Here is a 16823-nt window from a genome sequence, read left to right as displayed (position 1 = left end):
GTCGCGAGACGTGCAAACGAAATCCCGTGTTCCTCCACTCGTTTTCCCCCCAGAGAGGCAGATGGTGGTTGTGGTAAACAAGTGGTGGAGCTTCTGTCCGCAGAGTCACTTTCCTCATTCAAGCTACTTGTGTTAGTGTGCGGAGCTCACACCCAACCACCCGACTGACGTTATTATACAGTTAATGACGCACTCCAGGAAGTAATTATGCCTGAAAAAGTCCAATGCACCAACAAGTACAATGAAAGGTGTTGGACAAGAAGAAACCGGTCAGCCCAGCAGTGCAATAGTTAAATAGAAAAATAAATAATAAAAGCAAAGTAAAAAGATCTTACAAAAAAATATAATACAATAAAGAACTAAGACTATACACATTCAAAGGTGCTTGAACTTTAACTGTATGGAGTGTGTGTGAATAGATATTGCACATGTGTATGAGAGCATAAGGTGGTTGGTTTTACAATTATAGGCTCTGTAATGTAACATGCATATATATATATATAGCTCAACATGAGCTTTATTAAATGTGACCTGTTACATTGAGTTTATGTGATAAAGTTACATGGACATTTTATATGTAATTTAAATACATAAAGTCTGTGTTTAAGGCAGGTTTTTGAGTGTTTCCATTTAGTTCCCCTTCAGTTTGGCAGGAGCTGAAAGTGAATGAGCTCAACTCTGTTTATACTAGACCAATGAAAATTAGAGGATCTGTTATTGGGTACATAGAAGACTGTGTGTTTCTATAGCCACCACATTGCAATTGTGCCTCTGCTGCTGTTTGTTCATTGACTCTAATTAATTGATATCTTTGTGCCATTGATGGCCACTGATCCCTCTTCAGTATCAACATTCAATTCGGCAATGTCATATAAAAGTCATTTAAAATGTGACATTGGTCTGTCCAAGAATGTCGTTTCCTCAACCTGTTGGACACATGGCAAAATCAATTTTCCTAAACCTGGATCTCTCTGTGATAGAACTGGTCAATATTTTGTGAAATGTACTTTTTTCAAATGTAGGTTAACTCACGGAGTCCTGCCAGGGGAAACAAAGAAGCCTCAAACATAAATTGAGATCAGGAAAAAATACTTTACTTTCAGTGATTTAATACATAGGCTTTATATTAGTATTGAAAATAGAGTACTAGCAGCTTCTCAAAATATCAGAACTATTTAAATAATGCAATATCGAGTCACCTGTGAGATACATGTCTCTATAATATCTAAAACCCATAATAATAATGTTGTGTTGGCTAAGGCCAATGACACGAATCAAATAATTATATTACAGTTTTTCTATTCTTTAGAACATTTTAATATTTACAGCTTAAAGATGGATGATACCACTTAGACATATAAAGACAGGCCTGCAAAATAAAATGTACTAAAAGCAGTTTCACTGCACAGACAATATTCTAATATAATGATGTGAGAAAATCACTATTAAGGTGCCATGGCACTTGAAACAAGTTGCAGTGTTAAATGGATGTTACACCTTCAGGCAAAGTATTTTATGGTCTTTAAAATCTGTTCATAAAAAATTATAATTGTTGTTAAACTGTTTTACATGAGCTCAAATTGCACTGTATGTGAATGTGGATGGATATACACATTTGTGAGTGCAACAAATCTACATAGAAATTGTTGAATCAGTCTACAGCATGAATTGTTGTTCCTTCGTTCCTCCAGACTTGACTCTATAGCTGTAACTCCCAATACTGAATGTTGGTTGAGAAAATTCGTCCCAGCATGAAAAAGGTTGGTGAGGTCTATTGGCTGCATGGTGCCTCTGGAGTGGTGGACAGCTGCCGGGCAGGGACGGGACAGCACTCAGAGCTCAGGGAGGATGACAGGAAGTGGACACGACAAGCCAAGTTGTCCAGGAAATCCCTCTGGAGCTTTGTTATTGCTTGAGAAAGCCCAATCGGCAGCGACTGCACACTGAGGAGGATGGAGTCAAGTTTCTCCTCCAGAGCTACGATCCTCCCGTCCAGCTCCTCGCTTCGATGCTGCAGCTCCGACACCAGATCATACATCATGTTCTGAGTCTGAAAGCAGCAGGGAGGACAGGTCACATATCTGACCATGAGGTCACTTTGAAGACACTTTTAAACAAGGTTATAGGGACTATACAAACAGATCTGAGCAAGGTACATCTCCTCAGTTCTCCATCTTGTCTCACCCAGGATTTCTCCTTTGTCTATTTTTGAAAAATGTGAAACAAACTGCACATACAGACCTTGGCAAGGTCAGCGACTGTATTGGCCTGGTCAGTTAATTTCCTTTGCTCCATTTTGACTCTTCGCAGTCTACAGTAAAAAACAAAAAGAAACACAGTCGCTTGCAGATTACAAATTGACTTGATAACAGCTAATCACAACCTACAGAATACACAAGTACAATCCTGCCAGACATTTTGCTGTAACGATACAAAATTTTGCAAAGTGAGGTGCATAAATCATTTCTACATTATTTAAAATTATTCCTACTGGTGGATGGCTTGTAGGAATTTACGCTGATGGTGGCGTACTCTGGCGTGATCGATCTTCTTTACCAGCTTGGTGTTTTTGTAGATGAGCCACGTCTCCCTCAACACATTAGCTGCTGTGTTTTTTATCTGGGGAGGAAAAAACACACAAATGAAACAGCAGAGAAGGAGAAGCTTTTACATGCCAAACAGCAGCATTTACACTAAGTAAGGTTTGGGTCCTGTTCTGCAAACTGTACAAAGCCTGACCGATTGGGATTTTTGGGGGCGATGCTGAAACATTAGCTGATATATGTTTTTTTTAAATTCGCAATGATTCATAACAAGTTGTTATCAAACCCCCTACGAAGAAATGTAATTAAGGCTTGTTATTTTTCAGCTTAACTTTATTATGGAGTGAGTAACCTTTTTGTAGAGTTGAGTGTCCATCATGAAATTATGGACATGCTTTTCAGCTCTGGTGAGTTCGGACTTCCTCGCAACAACAGCAACAACTAAAGCAGTACAGCCCGCTCCCTAGAAGGAGAGCAGTGGTTACTGACAGTGACGTTAATATTTTAGTAAAAAAACGTATAGTGGCTGTCAGCAGAAATAAATTACACACTTACTGTGATTCTTCCTACATGTGATTTTCATCAGTTTTGTACAAATTACATGACTAAATTAGCAAATTATTCAAAATGTTGCTTCCCACTTAGGATGTAATCTGGCTTGTTGGTTGGTATACTGTTTGTGTTTTAATAGGTTTACCCTCTGCTGCATGTCTGCTTGTACTGTATGAGTCTCACCATAATTCCTGTTAATAGGCAAACACCTTTTCCACAGTAGGTGTGAGGGACCATGTCTCCATAGCCAATGGACAGGAAGGTGATGGAGATCAGCCACATTGCTCCAAGAAAGGTACTAGTTACCTCCTGGGCATCATGATACCTGTAAAGACATGGAAACTTGATGTGAAAACTGAAGAGAGGCTGTGATGTCAAGGAAAAACTTTACTTACAAATTACAGATGAACATTTTAATTCAAACAACAGGAAACAGTTAAAAAAAAAGGTTGAGTGGACTTCTATAGATTATTACTTATTTTGGAAAATACACACCTTTTGGTGATACTTTACTAATGCAAGTAGTTACTAAAGGGATAAAAGAAGGTGTGAGGAGTTCAGAATTTGTTATGTGATACCTCTCACACAGCCGCACAGTCCACGCTGCAATGATCCAACAGGTCACACTGAACACCAGCAGGACTGTGCCGGGGCAAATGGTCATCAGGGTCTTCATCACAAAACGAGTGTCGAAGCTGATCTTGTTGAGGGCCCCGATGCTGCGGGAGGAAGCGTCTGTGAACAGTTTGCTGTGGAGCAGCATGACCCGGCCTATCAGGTAGAGGCGCAGGAACATTGGCACGGAGAGGATGATGTCCATATCAGCGTCAGATACTGATGCTGTGTAACTGACGGCCAGTCGAGCCGTCCAGGTGAACACATACCGGCCCGGGATTGGATGGATGGCACAGACCAGAAGCTCCAACACGACAAAGAGAATTCGCTCATAGGTTATAGCTATCCTCCAATCGTCTGCCCCGTTGTCCACCATGAAGAGCTGTAAGAGAAAAGAGTAGAAGACTTAGAGTAATGGTTTAATAATACAGAGTGACATAATACAGTAGACATAAACTGTATATAACAAATTTATTTAAATGATCAATTATAAACTGTTGTGTTTGAACTGTAGTTTTCATTTCAATGTTTTATTCATATGATAACACTAGACTGGCACTCAGAGAGCATACACCTCCACCAAGGTCCAACAGTCCCCTTATAAAACTACAATTAAAACCAGATATTTATATAATAATGTAAATATTATATAAATAGTGTTTATTTATTTGTATCTGCATCCAGTTTCACACTCTCATAAATATCATAAATAAATATTCCTAAACATGCCAAGATACAAGAATTAGTCAAGGGAATCAAGTAAATTGTGGAATATTAAATATTAAACAGAGATTAAAAAATAATCCTGGATCCACCAACTGATCTGGATCTGCACCTAAAGATAATGGGTTCTTCACTGACTCATTACCCTTTTTTTGTTGAGTGGTTCAGCCAGAGCACAAATAATATTTTCATAAGACAATAATCCAGTTCTGTGATTTCAATTTAAAACCCAGATACAATAAACTGTGACTAAAGTCTTGTCCTTGCTAACATGGGGTTGTGTGGTGACAAAATGAACTTCCATTCTCACATAGTAAGGTTTACCAATCAAGACAAAAAGACCACATGTAGCCGAACTGAATGGTCTTTATTATTCATTTTCATTATTTACCTGGATTTCCCTCGCATGGTACATCACAATAAGTCCAAGAAGAATAGCAGTAGAAAGACTGATTAGGCCTTTCAGGACATATGAGTATACGGATTCCTGCAAATAATGGAAACACAAAACATTACAACTACACAAGTGACCAGAGCAAATTAACTGTGGTAATGGAGGGAATTCCTTTCTTCTAAAACCAACTAATTCTAATGCTACACTTGATTACATGAAATTGTTGTTGGCATCAATTTAAAATATAAAAAGCACTATTTCGAAGTGTTAAAAAAAATTCTGGATCTTCCCCCAAATGTCACAGATCCTTCCATGACAGACAATACATCCTGCTAGCAAGTTTCGTGGTAATTCATCAAGTAGTTTTTGCGTAATCTTACAAACAAACAAACAAACGACGGATGAAAATATAACCTCCCTGGCGGAGGTCGTAGGTCAGAAGAGGACCAACCTTACTATAAAATACCCTTGAAAGCTCTGTCTCGATCACCATGACAATAATGCCTAACATCCCAAAGACCAACGCGTAGTCACTCAGTTGTTTACGCTTCCCAAAGAGAGCTCTCCTTTGGCCCAGCCGGTAGCTAATGTCTTTAGTCCTCTTCGTTGGTGCGCCGCCCTCCTCCCTGGTCAGGTTGTCGCTGTTGGCCTTACTGGAGTCTTCTCTGAGTACTTTGGAGAATTCGTCTTCGAGGATGGCACTGTGAAGAAACTGAAGAGGCTGTTGGCCCGAGTGAAGATCTGCAAGACTGGATCTCAGAGCGCCGTAGCTGCTCAACGGTCGCACTGCATCCCCGTTAGCTGAGCCACTGGTTTCTAAGTTGTCCACTGGCGGGGGAGAATGTTTAGGGAGGGATACTTTGGACCCACTGAGGAGCTCAGAGGATGTCTGCAAGTAAGAGTCAGCACAGGGAACGTTATCAATCGTACAATATTACTAGAAAAAAACCTTGAACAGAATAAACGAGAGAAATAGTACCGCCAAAACAGGAGATGCACGACTAAGAGAAGTACATGTACCTGACTTTGTCCCTGTTTAGCTCTCTCCTCGACTAAATCCTGGGTCTCAAGTGAACTGTACTGGCTGATGGAGAAGGATTGGACACTTTTGTCTGGTGTGGATGACCTCTTCATGCGTGCAGTACTGGTCAGGAGGTTGTAAGGGAGATGACGACACTTGAGGATGATCGAGGGATCCCCAGATGATTTACAGGCTTGATCGCCCGTCATCGAGCCATGAGATTCTCGATTTTGACGTTGTTGAACCAACAGTGGTTCTTTACCAAAAATCTCTCTCCAGCTGAGGTCTGCAGTGACGGCTGGCTGAGGCCGCTGGTGAAGAATCTGATTCGTCTCAGCACACTCGACCGAGTTGAGAGGAATGTTGAACAAATTAGGACAGGTTGCTTGGCTGCTGTCCTTGAGCTTGAAATGATTGCAAGGCTGCTGCTGCTGCGAAAGCTCCTTCTGACTGTCTTGGTCACTGTGCTGAGGCATGAAATTATCATGAGGATGGTTTGTTGCAGGTTTGAAAAGACCCCTTTGGTTTGTTTGCTGTGGTAAAACCTGGCAGGAGGGTGAACCTCGGCTGCTCTGAGAGAAAGACTGGGTCAGTGGTGAACACGAAAGCCGTCTCTTATTTGTAACTCTGGAGGGACAGTCTTGCAGTGTGCTGTGTGTTGATGCCAGTTGAGAAGTCTCTGAATGCTGGTGTGCGTCAGGACAGGAACAAGCACATCTGTCCTGGTTTGGATGGCCCCCGCTGGTCCCTGCTCTCTCTGCCGAGGGTGAATCATGTCCTGCCCTGCTAACCTGGCCACATAGCAGCAGCCACTCTTGATCGCTGAGCTGGGATAAGGTTAGGTTCCGAGCTTTTAGCGGCGACATCTGGGCTGAAACTTGATTGATTCCATTTGATTTTTCATGGGACGAAGGTGCAACGCAGCACAGACTTGTCTCCTGTGGGGATGAAGAGGCTTCGACTGGCGGACCGCCCGAGGTGCAATGCTCATGGTCCCCGTTGGGGAAGACTTCACCTGTTGAGTCGAGGCGTCGCGTTGCATTGGTGGGTTTAACCAGAATCAACCTCATGGCATCACTGCAGAGCTGAAATGAGATCATAAGTTTGTTGTTTCATGACACAGGAAAGAAAGAAAATAAAGAAGGAAATACATCTTTCTATCTTTTATGTACCATTTCTTTTTCTACATAAAGGTGTCTTGTAAGCCTGTTTTAGGCAGGATACATAATGTGCATGACATAATAATAAAAATCAATCCTATATTTTAATTAGGATGTCACAGTTTAACAACATGAACATATTATACATTAATTTATGTTTTTTTCATTAACTGTGAACACATTTAAAAATTCAAAAAATGTCTTTAGAGGAAACAAAAGATAAATATTATTTTCCTTTAGAAATATAATGTATTATCTGTATTTTTTGTCTTTGGCCTCTATGGCTTTTGCTCACCATGAAACATTATTGGAACAAGGTTAAGTAAATCTAATTCACACACTTGAGTATTTAATCATGGCACAATCACCAGTGACATAAAAGCAATGAATTACTGAGCCTCAGGTTGTGTGTTCAGCTGTATCTGGATGAACAACATTCTGTCAAATGCAGATGTGACCCCCCCTCATGTTAGTCCACTGTGCATGGAAAATCAGAAAGGCTCTGAAAATGGATCAGTTCCACACATTATTCAGAGGATAATAACCAGAAATACTTAATTTGGGATTCATTCACAGCGGAGGGTGGGTGTAAATCTATCTTCTGCTTTTATGTGTCTTGTTTCTTTTGAGAGAAAACAAAATCCAATTTTAACCAATGATGCTATTTCATATATTTTAGAATTAAATATATTCTAAAAAATAGATATTTTAAAATTGTATATATCCACAGATACACCAAGATTAAATAATCAAACCCAACAAATGATCCCTTTTTCAAAAAAACATTTGTCCGTTTTATTTTCCTAAAAAATATTAACCTCATCTGACAAACATGAGGACTAATACAATGTGATCTACACTATATGTTTAGTTTCAAAGTTCTGCCCAAAATGTTGGTTAATCATCACCATCCACATAGAAAATGAGTCCTAAGAAAGTATAAATACACAAAGACAGGTTTGTCTTAACTTGCATATTAACTTGAACATCAATTTTGTCATGGGTGAAATTGTTTTCTAGGACAGCAAATTTTCCTTAATTAATTTTTCTAAAAACTAGAAATAGTAAATGAAAAGAGTCCCCACTGGTGATCATTACCTTCTTCTTCCATATCTTGTTTTCTCCAAACTCAAAGACGCAGGTTACAAATAGGAAGTGCTCCCAGTCTGCAGATCAGAAGTGGTGAGAGGAGCAGCCTGAGTGGGTGTCGGACAGTTGCCTCCCTCCTCCCAGTACGAGCAGTTGATAAAGGAGCTTTGGAGACGCTTTCCTTTGAAAGTAATTAGAATTCATCATGAAGAAAGAAAAGGGCAGCAGCAGCTGGCCTGGTAAAGGGTTGACATGCAAATGGACAGAGAGTGGGAGGGTAACAGGAGCGGCAACAGGTTAGGATGCAGAAAGACAAGAAAAGCCTTGTAACATCAGACCAGAGAACGTGTGATGTTCAGGCGCAACATCACACGTACATGAGCTCAAAGAAATCCCTATAAATTGTGAGTGGACTGATTGGTTGCTACGGAAAGAGAAAATGAGCTGGTTGCTTTCAATGCAAAATGGAAAATAAAAGGTCTGTTGAAGTTGTCATTAAAGCTCCATATTTCAAAGGTCTTCACAGGGTCTCTTATCTCCTCCACCACAAGAGCCTGGATGGACAAAAGTGTCCATTTATAAATCTGCCTCAAATGAATCAAGCCAGTGAGCTGTCTTGTCTTGTGTCCTCGAAGCCTAACCAATGCAACAGCAGCAGCAAATTTATAATAACAGAAAACAACACTGTCCTCCTGTCAAAATTTTAAATCAATCTGCAGGTGTTCTCTCAACCGAGTACTCTTTTCTCTTTTTTTCTTATTTAGACATAAAAAACCTCCAAATACAAAACAGATCGGATTCCTCTGAATATGAAATACACCACACACACCACTCTCCAGTAAAATAATATAGTGGCTCAAAAATCATGTTTTTATTTTCCAGTTCAGTTTTTTTGCATCTCCTAATGATTGAAAACCTGTCAATAGCTTGTGGAAGAACTCCTTTGGTGGTAAACCCAATTTTCCACATATAACTGCAGGTAAACTACATTCGCTTTTTTTGTTTTGTTTAGTTATTGCTTTATGTTAGTTATATTCAGGCTGCTTTAGCCCTGTTGTAATTGTGTTTGCCGTCTCTCCACATGGCATCGGACAAACCTACAAAGCAGTTTGCTGCCTCAGCAGCTCAGTCTATGAATGTTGCTGCGCTGGAGAAAAGCTTTGTTACCAACAGAGCAACTGTCACAATAAAATTTAAAAAATAAAAATCATGATGTACTTCCAAGATAAGTAAATTTTGTTGTTACGATAAGCTGGATTTAAGATGAAGTGTTTTGTTACTACCAGGCATCTCTTGATAATATCTGTCATTTCAAAGACAGATGTGTGATTTATAAGAAGGCAGCAAGAATTCTGATTGTTTCGATCATAAGTGTTTTCAGACATTTTCACATTTTAATTTCAACAGCCCACCAGAATATGAAAGGATACTAACATAGCTGGCTAGAGGCCAAAGAGTCTGGTGCCATTGATAAGGGAGGCCAGAGTCCTCCCCTACAAGTTCAACACAGGTTTTTTATTTAAAGGAAGAATATCTTGGTCATTTTAGGGGGGGGGATCAGCAGCATCAGCAGAAGCAGCAGCAGTATTATTATATCAGCATTGTACAAGGCTGTGAGTAAAACACACTTGTGTCAACACTTAATTCAGCCTTTACCCACAGCGTTGCACCAACTCCAGTCAGGACCCACAGCACAAGTTACAGTCACCTGGTTGATGGACATGACAATAGAAATTGTTTAATCTCTAATTGATCTCTTGGTTTAAATTTACCAGTAAGCCTACTTTGTTGTTGGCTGAAGAGTATTGTCTACTTTCCTCATGATTGAATCAAGGTTTGATTCATCTTCTATTCGCCTGTGTCTCCAAACAAGAAAGATCGCAACACATGACTGACGGTCGAGTGGTGAACTTTAATAAGTTACTCTCAAAACATCTAATTCCCCACCTTCCCAGAAGTGCTAAAAAAGAGATGTAATTCAATTTATTAGATGCGCATATTCAAAATTAGAGGCCACGTGCACAGACATGATAACTAGTTGTGACGCTGATGGGTGGAGGGGTGAGCTTCTCCTTGGAGGCGAGTGTCCTCTGGTACTGGAGATATTGTTTCTCAGCAGATAGTGGCGAAGTTAATTTTTTGAAGAAATTATTTAATTTTCCAATTAAAGTCTCCACAGTGCACAGTTTTCAAATGGCGTCACGATAGAAGGAGTGTTATCACTTTAGGTTGTATGTTGAAAAGCGCTGGTTCAAGGGGTTCTCTGGCGACTTCATCCACTCCTTCTTCAACTGTTGCTTCAGCTGAGACAATCTCATGTTGGGGCTCTCCTTTTTTAGGCGAGGCATGTTCGCCTCCTCATAGGCAAGAAACGCTGCTTTCATCCTCCGCTCCGGGTGGCGGTCCAGGTCCTCAGGTCCCGTGCTAGAAGATGAAGAAGACAGATTAAATAACAATGAAGTGTTCACATTCACAAGTCACATTCGCTGATTTACTGGCCTGTGTATGTCAATTAAAATCAGCATTGCAGAGATTAACAGGATGTAACACAGAGCAAACTGTCAATGTACCTCAGCACAGCTATGGCATCTTCTATTGTTCTGGCTTCCACTGTTCCTTCATCAGGGATAATTTTGTTCACGTTCTCCTCCAGTGGAGTCTCCAGGTGGCTCTTTTCTGCAGAAAACAATTATTTGAAAACATGAAAAGGTGTTGTCATGGTTAAACAAACGGCTTTCTGATTTTATCTGATCCTGACTCATCTCAACAACCTGATCTTTACCTTTCGGTTTGAGCTCCTCTTGCTGCTGATCATTCTGAAGCGTCTCCTCGATCTGGGCCCGGGTCACTTTTCCTCCACCTGCAGCATCCTTTGATTTGCCTTTAATCATGGAGAACTCTTCATCCAGAAGTCGCTGGTTTTCTTTTTTCCTCTCCAGGAGTTCCAGCCTCTTCTTCTCCTTGTCATCCTGGATAAACAGAGAGCTGTCTCATCAGGCTGCTGGGTTGTTTTCTGATAACAAAACTATCCAGGAAATGTTTTATTATTTTCTTACAGGCGCAAAATATTGGAACAGACATCTAAAATAACTCATAACTGATGGCTCCTTAAAACTATTAGATACAAACGCTGTATGTGGAACTTTTTTCTCTGTTTGTTTGTGCTGTTTTGTAATTTAGCTGCTAGTACAAAAACCAGCAGGGGAAAGTTAAGACTTAATCCCATCTAGAGTTTAGACCTGTGGAGTTGATGTGTGAAAAGGTAAGACAGGATTCCTGCCCTGCATCAAAAGCTGTTTTCAAATATGACATCTTGTGTCCACATTTCTGTTTATTTATTTCTCTTTGTGCAGACCAGCTTGTTGGAGTAACAGCTCACCTTTCTCTGCTCTTTCTTGAGCACATGTTTGTCAGTTTCCTGCCACAGGGAGTCCTCCTCCTCTTGCTTCTTGCGGGCGTCTGCCACCGCTTTGGCCTCGGCCTTTCGGGCTCTGGCTGTGGCCGCCTTGGAGTTCTCGCCCTGGAACTTCTTTGGCATCCCAGCAGCTGCTCTTCAGCTGCGAAAGACACAGACAGACAAGTGTGAGACGTGTATGACTGGCAAGAGATATTTCAAGACTTATGCATTAGTCAACTTGAGACAATAAGCTGGGTGATGATTCGGCAGAAAAATAATGTTTTAATATTCACTTAAATCTTTTGCAAGTAAAAATTGGGAATTCTATGGTTGCAGCTTCTTAAATGTTATGATGTACTGCTTCTCTTTATCATATGATCCTAAAATGAATATTGTTGTCACCTGAGGCTCTGCAAATGTTGACACTTTAAATTCAAACAATCACAATAGAAACCAACGGATTCATATAATATGGGATGAACCATTATATGAGACAGATGGTGGACGCTTCCTCTCTTTTCTTTTTAGTGTTTACCACACATGTAGACATGAACATCTCTGGTGGCTCAACATGCAGTGTTTACACTGTGGTTAATGTGCACCAGTTGTTTGGGGACCACAAATGAATAGAAATGATATAAACAACCAGGAACTCATGTGAACGAAGGAAACGCAAGCTAATAAGGAACTTCCATTACCTAGCACGTGTTTAATGTGTGGGTTAGCTAATAAACTAACAAACAGCCTCGAACAGCAGCTGAATGTGCCTGAACCTTCATTCTCTAAAACTACAGCAGCAGCAACCACCCTGCTTGTGAGTGCAGTTAGCTTTAGCTTGTCGGAGTTAGCATGATAAACAGGACTGTTTGGTTCGTCTACCAACCGGAAACTCCCAAATGAACGACGCCGAATCTTAGCTGAGGTGCGAGCAGTCACAAAACACGAAGGCTGAGCTCTGGACGTGGTTTCATACCAGAATGTGAAGAGAAACACGTCGTCACTAGACGACTGTTGTTTCGAGGAGGCGTCTCTGCCATAGACGGAGACGTCGACCCTGCGTCAGCCGCTGGATCGTGCGTAAGCGACGTCGACGTCACTGCGTAGATTTGAAAGGGACCTCATAGAGGAATCAAGGTTCTTGTTCATATATTTTCTTTTTATTGTTCATGCATTCAAATTTCCCTCGGGATCAATAAAGTATCTATTATGTCTCTCTATCTCTATTCTATTCTATCTATCTATCTATCCATCTATCTCTATTCTGTCTGTCTCTATCTATCTATCTATCTATCTATCTCTATTCAGTCTGTCTATCCGTCCATCTATCTATCTATCTATCTGTCTATCTATCATCCATCATCCATCTATCTCTATTCTGTCGTTCTATGTATCTATCCATTGTCCATCTATCTCTTTTATTTCTGTCTATATCTATCTATATCTATCTATCACCCATCAATCTCTATTCTATCTGTCTATATCTATCTATCTATCACCCATCATCCATCTATCTCTATCCATCCATCTATCTATCATCCATCTATCTCTATTCTGTCGTTCTATCTATCTATCTATCGTCCATCTAGCTCTATTATTTCTGTCTATATCTATCTATCTATCTATCTATCTGCCATTCAATGTTGACTAAAGTTAATGAAATAATAATGTGCAGTTTGAAGCTGAGGGTTGCCAGATCTTAGTTGAGTATCCACATCCCACTCTTTTACTCTTCGTCATAATACCAAAACTCTGGTACTCAATCCTGGCAACTCATACAGATAAACTGGCCAATTAACTACAATTAAAATGATATAATTAATATAATGGATCATGTGATCCCTTGAGGTCACTTTTATGTTTAGCAGGAATCAGTCGGTTGATAAATATATATAAGTGAATATGAGTGGTGGTCTCAGACTGACGGAACCCACTGTAATATTCTAAAAATACATTCAAAGAACTGACAAACTGATATAAGATAGAACATTTTGGGTATTTTTTGTATTCACTGGAACACACTTGTTTGGTAAGCCTTGAATACACACTGTATAAATAAGCATTTAGTGTGGATGCAGTATTAGTAGATGGTATCATCTCATCATTGATAAAGACAGTAGAAAACAAACATATTAAATGCATCATTCATTGTAAGGTCAGTAAGATCAGTCATTTAACAAACACAGGATAAGAAAACTGTATTTTTATTGTAAAGAGAATAAGGACACATTTACGTCAAAGTGCATATTCGTTCACTTACAGCACAGGTGCTCCAGACCGAAGGAAAAGACAGTTTCTATCTGAGAGGCTGCACATAACAACAGGGGGGTTTTGAGTTGTTTATACATCTTATCATATCGTATTCTTGCAGAAAAAAGGACCATGGTACGTTTGTGATTATCTTTTAGGACAGAACGAGATCCTTAAATGATGACAGTCAGCTAACAAGCCACAGAAAAGTATATCCTGTTAACAAAGGCTGTGCATCATTTACTAACTTGTTGATCTGTTTTTTTTTTTTATATATGTAATGCTGAAGAAAACTCATTTTCTGTGCCGAAGCACAAGGGCACATGATGACACATGTCCAGCAGAGGGCAGGGTTATTCATATAATTACAGTTTACAGAAAAGTATAAATGTGAAAACCTCTATCAGACAAAATAAATACAGCGATTCATAAATTCCTGTACAGCGAGACCAGAAGTATATTTTGAATTAGAGGTGGAAAAGAAAATGGAGTATACTTATAGTTTAGAATGGCCAAAGTAACAGAGAGGTTCTATAAAGAAGTAGTTCAGAGGATCCATCTTGAAAAACAGGAGGGATTCTGGTCCATGCAAATGTCGATCATGATCCAAATAATCTGTGAGGGTTGAAGACAGTCAACCAGTTAGATGGGAAACAAGTTCACAGCACATTTCTGGGAGTATTGTTAAATGTAGATAATAAACTGGAGCAGAGTTGAGGCAGCACATCACAAGATGGTTACTATTCACATTCTTATTTGAAAGCGGTGAAAAAAATCACATCTCTGTGGCACAGTGTAACAAGACAAGACATATTTAGGGTATCAATTAAAAGATAAAAGTATCTATTTATTGTTGGTTTAGATTTTTGAAGTGATTTTGCCAATATATATAATAATAAACAATAATAAACAAAATATAGACTTTTGCCACCTTTGTAAATACAGACATTCAAAAACATTGTGTGAGTGAAAGTGACAGAGCAGCACATTCACCTTTATGTCCTTTACTAACTCATTAAAGTACATAAGCAGCAGTGACCACCAGCATCTTACTCACAGGATCATGCAGAACATGATGAAGATGTTCCAGAGAGCAATGAAGATCCGAAAGTATCGCAGGCTGAGCAGGAACTCTCTGATGTTGTCACCTTAAAAAAGAACACATTTTGTATTAATTTCTTTCTTAGTTGTGATTCCATCTCTTTTTGTAATACTCATACACACCTGTTGTTGGCGCTCTGGAGTCATCTCCAAATCCCTGGGCCTCCTTCCTTTTGCTGTAAAACATGGACAGTCAAACTCCCCCTGTTTCGTTTTCTCTGTGCCTTTTCAAAAATGTTGTATGATCTTCTGTTGTTGTGTCTGTGCTGCATGGCCGATGAGTTAGAGGTCTAACATTACAATTTTACTGACGTGTAACTACTTCCTTAAGCATTTGAAACTCACATTATGAATGTTATTTCATTTGCCTTACTGATTATGTATTGTCTTTGTGTGTGGTTGAATCATAAAATAGTTAGAGTCAATAATGCTTGATTCGTGTTCTTTGGATAACAGATTCTGATGCTGTATAACTATATTTATTATTATTATTAACGTTATTTTCTATTATTTAACTTGAAGTATTTCTTACTTTTGATTCATGATTACATAAGAAATATGACAATCTTAGTATAGAGTATTTTTACAACCTGGATCTTTGATTTAAGAGTCAGATTAGTAGCAGTGACTTTAACACTCACAGTTTGAAGTTCAGCACGGCCCCTGCATTCACCAGTAAAGTCCTGTGGAGCACAGAGACACGGTGTTTACAGGTGAGCTGCTTATTTACCTGCGGGGCTAACGCTAGCTGCTGAGCTGGCGTTAGCAACGGAGCTAGTTAGCTTGTCACACGGCCGTCTCACTGACTCCACAGTGGACAACGACACACACGGAGAAGACGTCTGTTGGATAAAAGAACAGTTTCCGTGTGAAAATGCGTCAGACATTGAATCATTTACCCGAATATCAACAGATCCGCGATCATCTTGTTCCCGTCACATCACAGAGACGCCTCTCTTCCGCATTCAGCCACGTCATCAGGAATGTGACCAATGAGCTGCCAGTGTCCAGAGCAGACGTGACTGCGGGTTTTTGCTGTCCTCAGTTTGACTTGTCAGGAAGTCGAGAACAAAACAAAAAAAACAATAACGAGCGCCACCATCAGTCAAGAGATGTAACAACAGAAACATTTTATATGTGGACATGAAGAAAAAAACTAGATGAGACTACTAACTATTTCAAACACTGCTGGGTAGTAGTGAATGTAGTGAATACTTCACAAGATAATCATGTATGTATGTACAAGCTTAATCTGTAAAGTAACTTTTGTACTTTCCAAAGTAGTGGTGTAAAAAGTACAATACTTCATACTGGAAGTTAGTCCAGTATTAGTTTAAAGCACCTCAAGCAGAATCAGAGAAGGATGAAACAAGTTTGCTCAAACAATCAAAAGATGAAAACATGTTCAGGGGGAAGTAGAACAGACACAATCATCTGTCGAGTCAAATACATCCAGTTTTCATGTGTGACACCGAAAAAAAAGTAGTAACGTCTGATTTATTCTATTTATGTATGATAAAGATTTATTTATGCAGCACTTCTTACACTATAGTTATAAAGTGCTTCACAAATAAAAACACAGGTTCAAATGTGCATAAAAACAAATTTAAGCTGAAAAACTATACAATATATATGTTATTAAGGAAATGTTAAAAATTTAATAAAATAATTGTTTTTAATCATTATTATAATCTGGTTCGGACTTTGGTGCCCCCTAGTGGTGGCAAAGGCTCTTGCTCTTTTTTTATTAATCTCGTTAGAATGAAAAACAATACATTTAGAATAACATTAAAATGATTAAATAAACACATATAACAAATTTATGAGGTGTTTGAGGAGCACTGCACATTTCACTGCAGCGTTTCTACACGATCTGTGAGAATGTAAACAAGCGGTGACATCAGCAGACGTTGCGGGGATACGGGGATTAGACTCGGTCATGTGGCTGCGTGTGAGTCCGCCTCGGTGCAGGAGCTGATCC

At 39.5% G+C, this 16823-nt stretch overlaps 3 protein-coding genes across 4 annotated transcripts; all 3 read right to left on the bottom strand.

The window, feature by feature from the left end:
• Positions 1–1074: 1074 nt before the first annotated feature.
• On the bottom strand, positions 1075–9468 carry LOC109636584 (small conductance calcium-activated potassium channel protein 2-like). The gene is made up of 10 exons (XM_020098354.2): positions 8107–9468; positions 5848–6933; positions 5279–5716; positions 4825–4920; positions 3674–4092; positions 3279–3420; positions 2896–3006; positions 2492–2619; positions 2242–2311; positions 1075–2050 (listed from the first exon to the last, which is right to left on the bottom strand). The coding sequence occupies exons 2-10, from the start codon at positions 6916–6918 to the stop codon at positions 1772–1774; spliced, it is 2754 nt and encodes a 917-aa protein (XP_019953913.2). The 5' UTR covers positions 6919–6933; positions 8107–9468; the 3' UTR covers positions 1075–1771.
• A 521-nt stretch (positions 9469–9989) lies between these two features.
• ccdc124 (coiled-coil domain containing 124) lies at positions 9990–12623 on the bottom strand. Of its 2 annotated transcripts, none has more exons than XM_020098285.2 (5): positions 12468–12623; positions 11477–11654; positions 10880–11066; positions 10668–10773; positions 9990–10521 (listed from the first exon to the last, which is right to left on the bottom strand). In XM_020098285.2, exons 2-5 carry the CDS (start codon positions 11633–11635, stop codon positions 10317–10319), a joined length of 657 nt encoding a protein of 218 aa, XP_019953844.1. In that variant the 5' UTR covers positions 11636–11654; positions 12468–12623; the 3' UTR covers positions 9990–10316. The 2 variants fall into 2 exon arrangements, with proteins under 2 accessions (XP_019953844.1, XP_019953843.1); XM_020098284.2 differs by having other exon boundaries at positions 12378–12554.
• A 1056-nt stretch (positions 12624–13679) lies between these two features.
• Positions 13680–15860, bottom strand: smim7 (small integral membrane protein 7). The gene is made up of 5 exons (XM_020098347.2): positions 15742–15860; positions 15484–15525; positions 14966–15018; positions 14799–14889; positions 13680–14356 (listed from the first exon to the last, which is right to left on the bottom strand). The coding sequence occupies exons 1-5, from the start codon at positions 15765–15767 to the stop codon at positions 14341–14343; spliced, it is 228 nt and encodes a 75-aa protein (XP_019953906.1). The 5' UTR covers positions 15768–15860; the 3' UTR covers positions 13680–14340.
• Positions 15861–16823: the final 963 nt, after the last annotated feature.

This window comes from Paralichthys olivaceus, chromosome 3 (assembly GCF_024713975.1).
Source record: "Paralichthys olivaceus isolate ysfri-2021 chromosome 3, ASM2471397v2, whole genome shotgun sequence".
NCBI classification, from domain to species: domain Eukaryota; kingdom Metazoa; phylum Chordata; class Actinopteri; order Pleuronectiformes; family Paralichthyidae; genus Paralichthys; species Paralichthys olivaceus.
The sequence above is the reverse complement of the archived record's forward strand: the minus strand, read 5'-3'. Positions and strand labels throughout refer to the sequence as shown.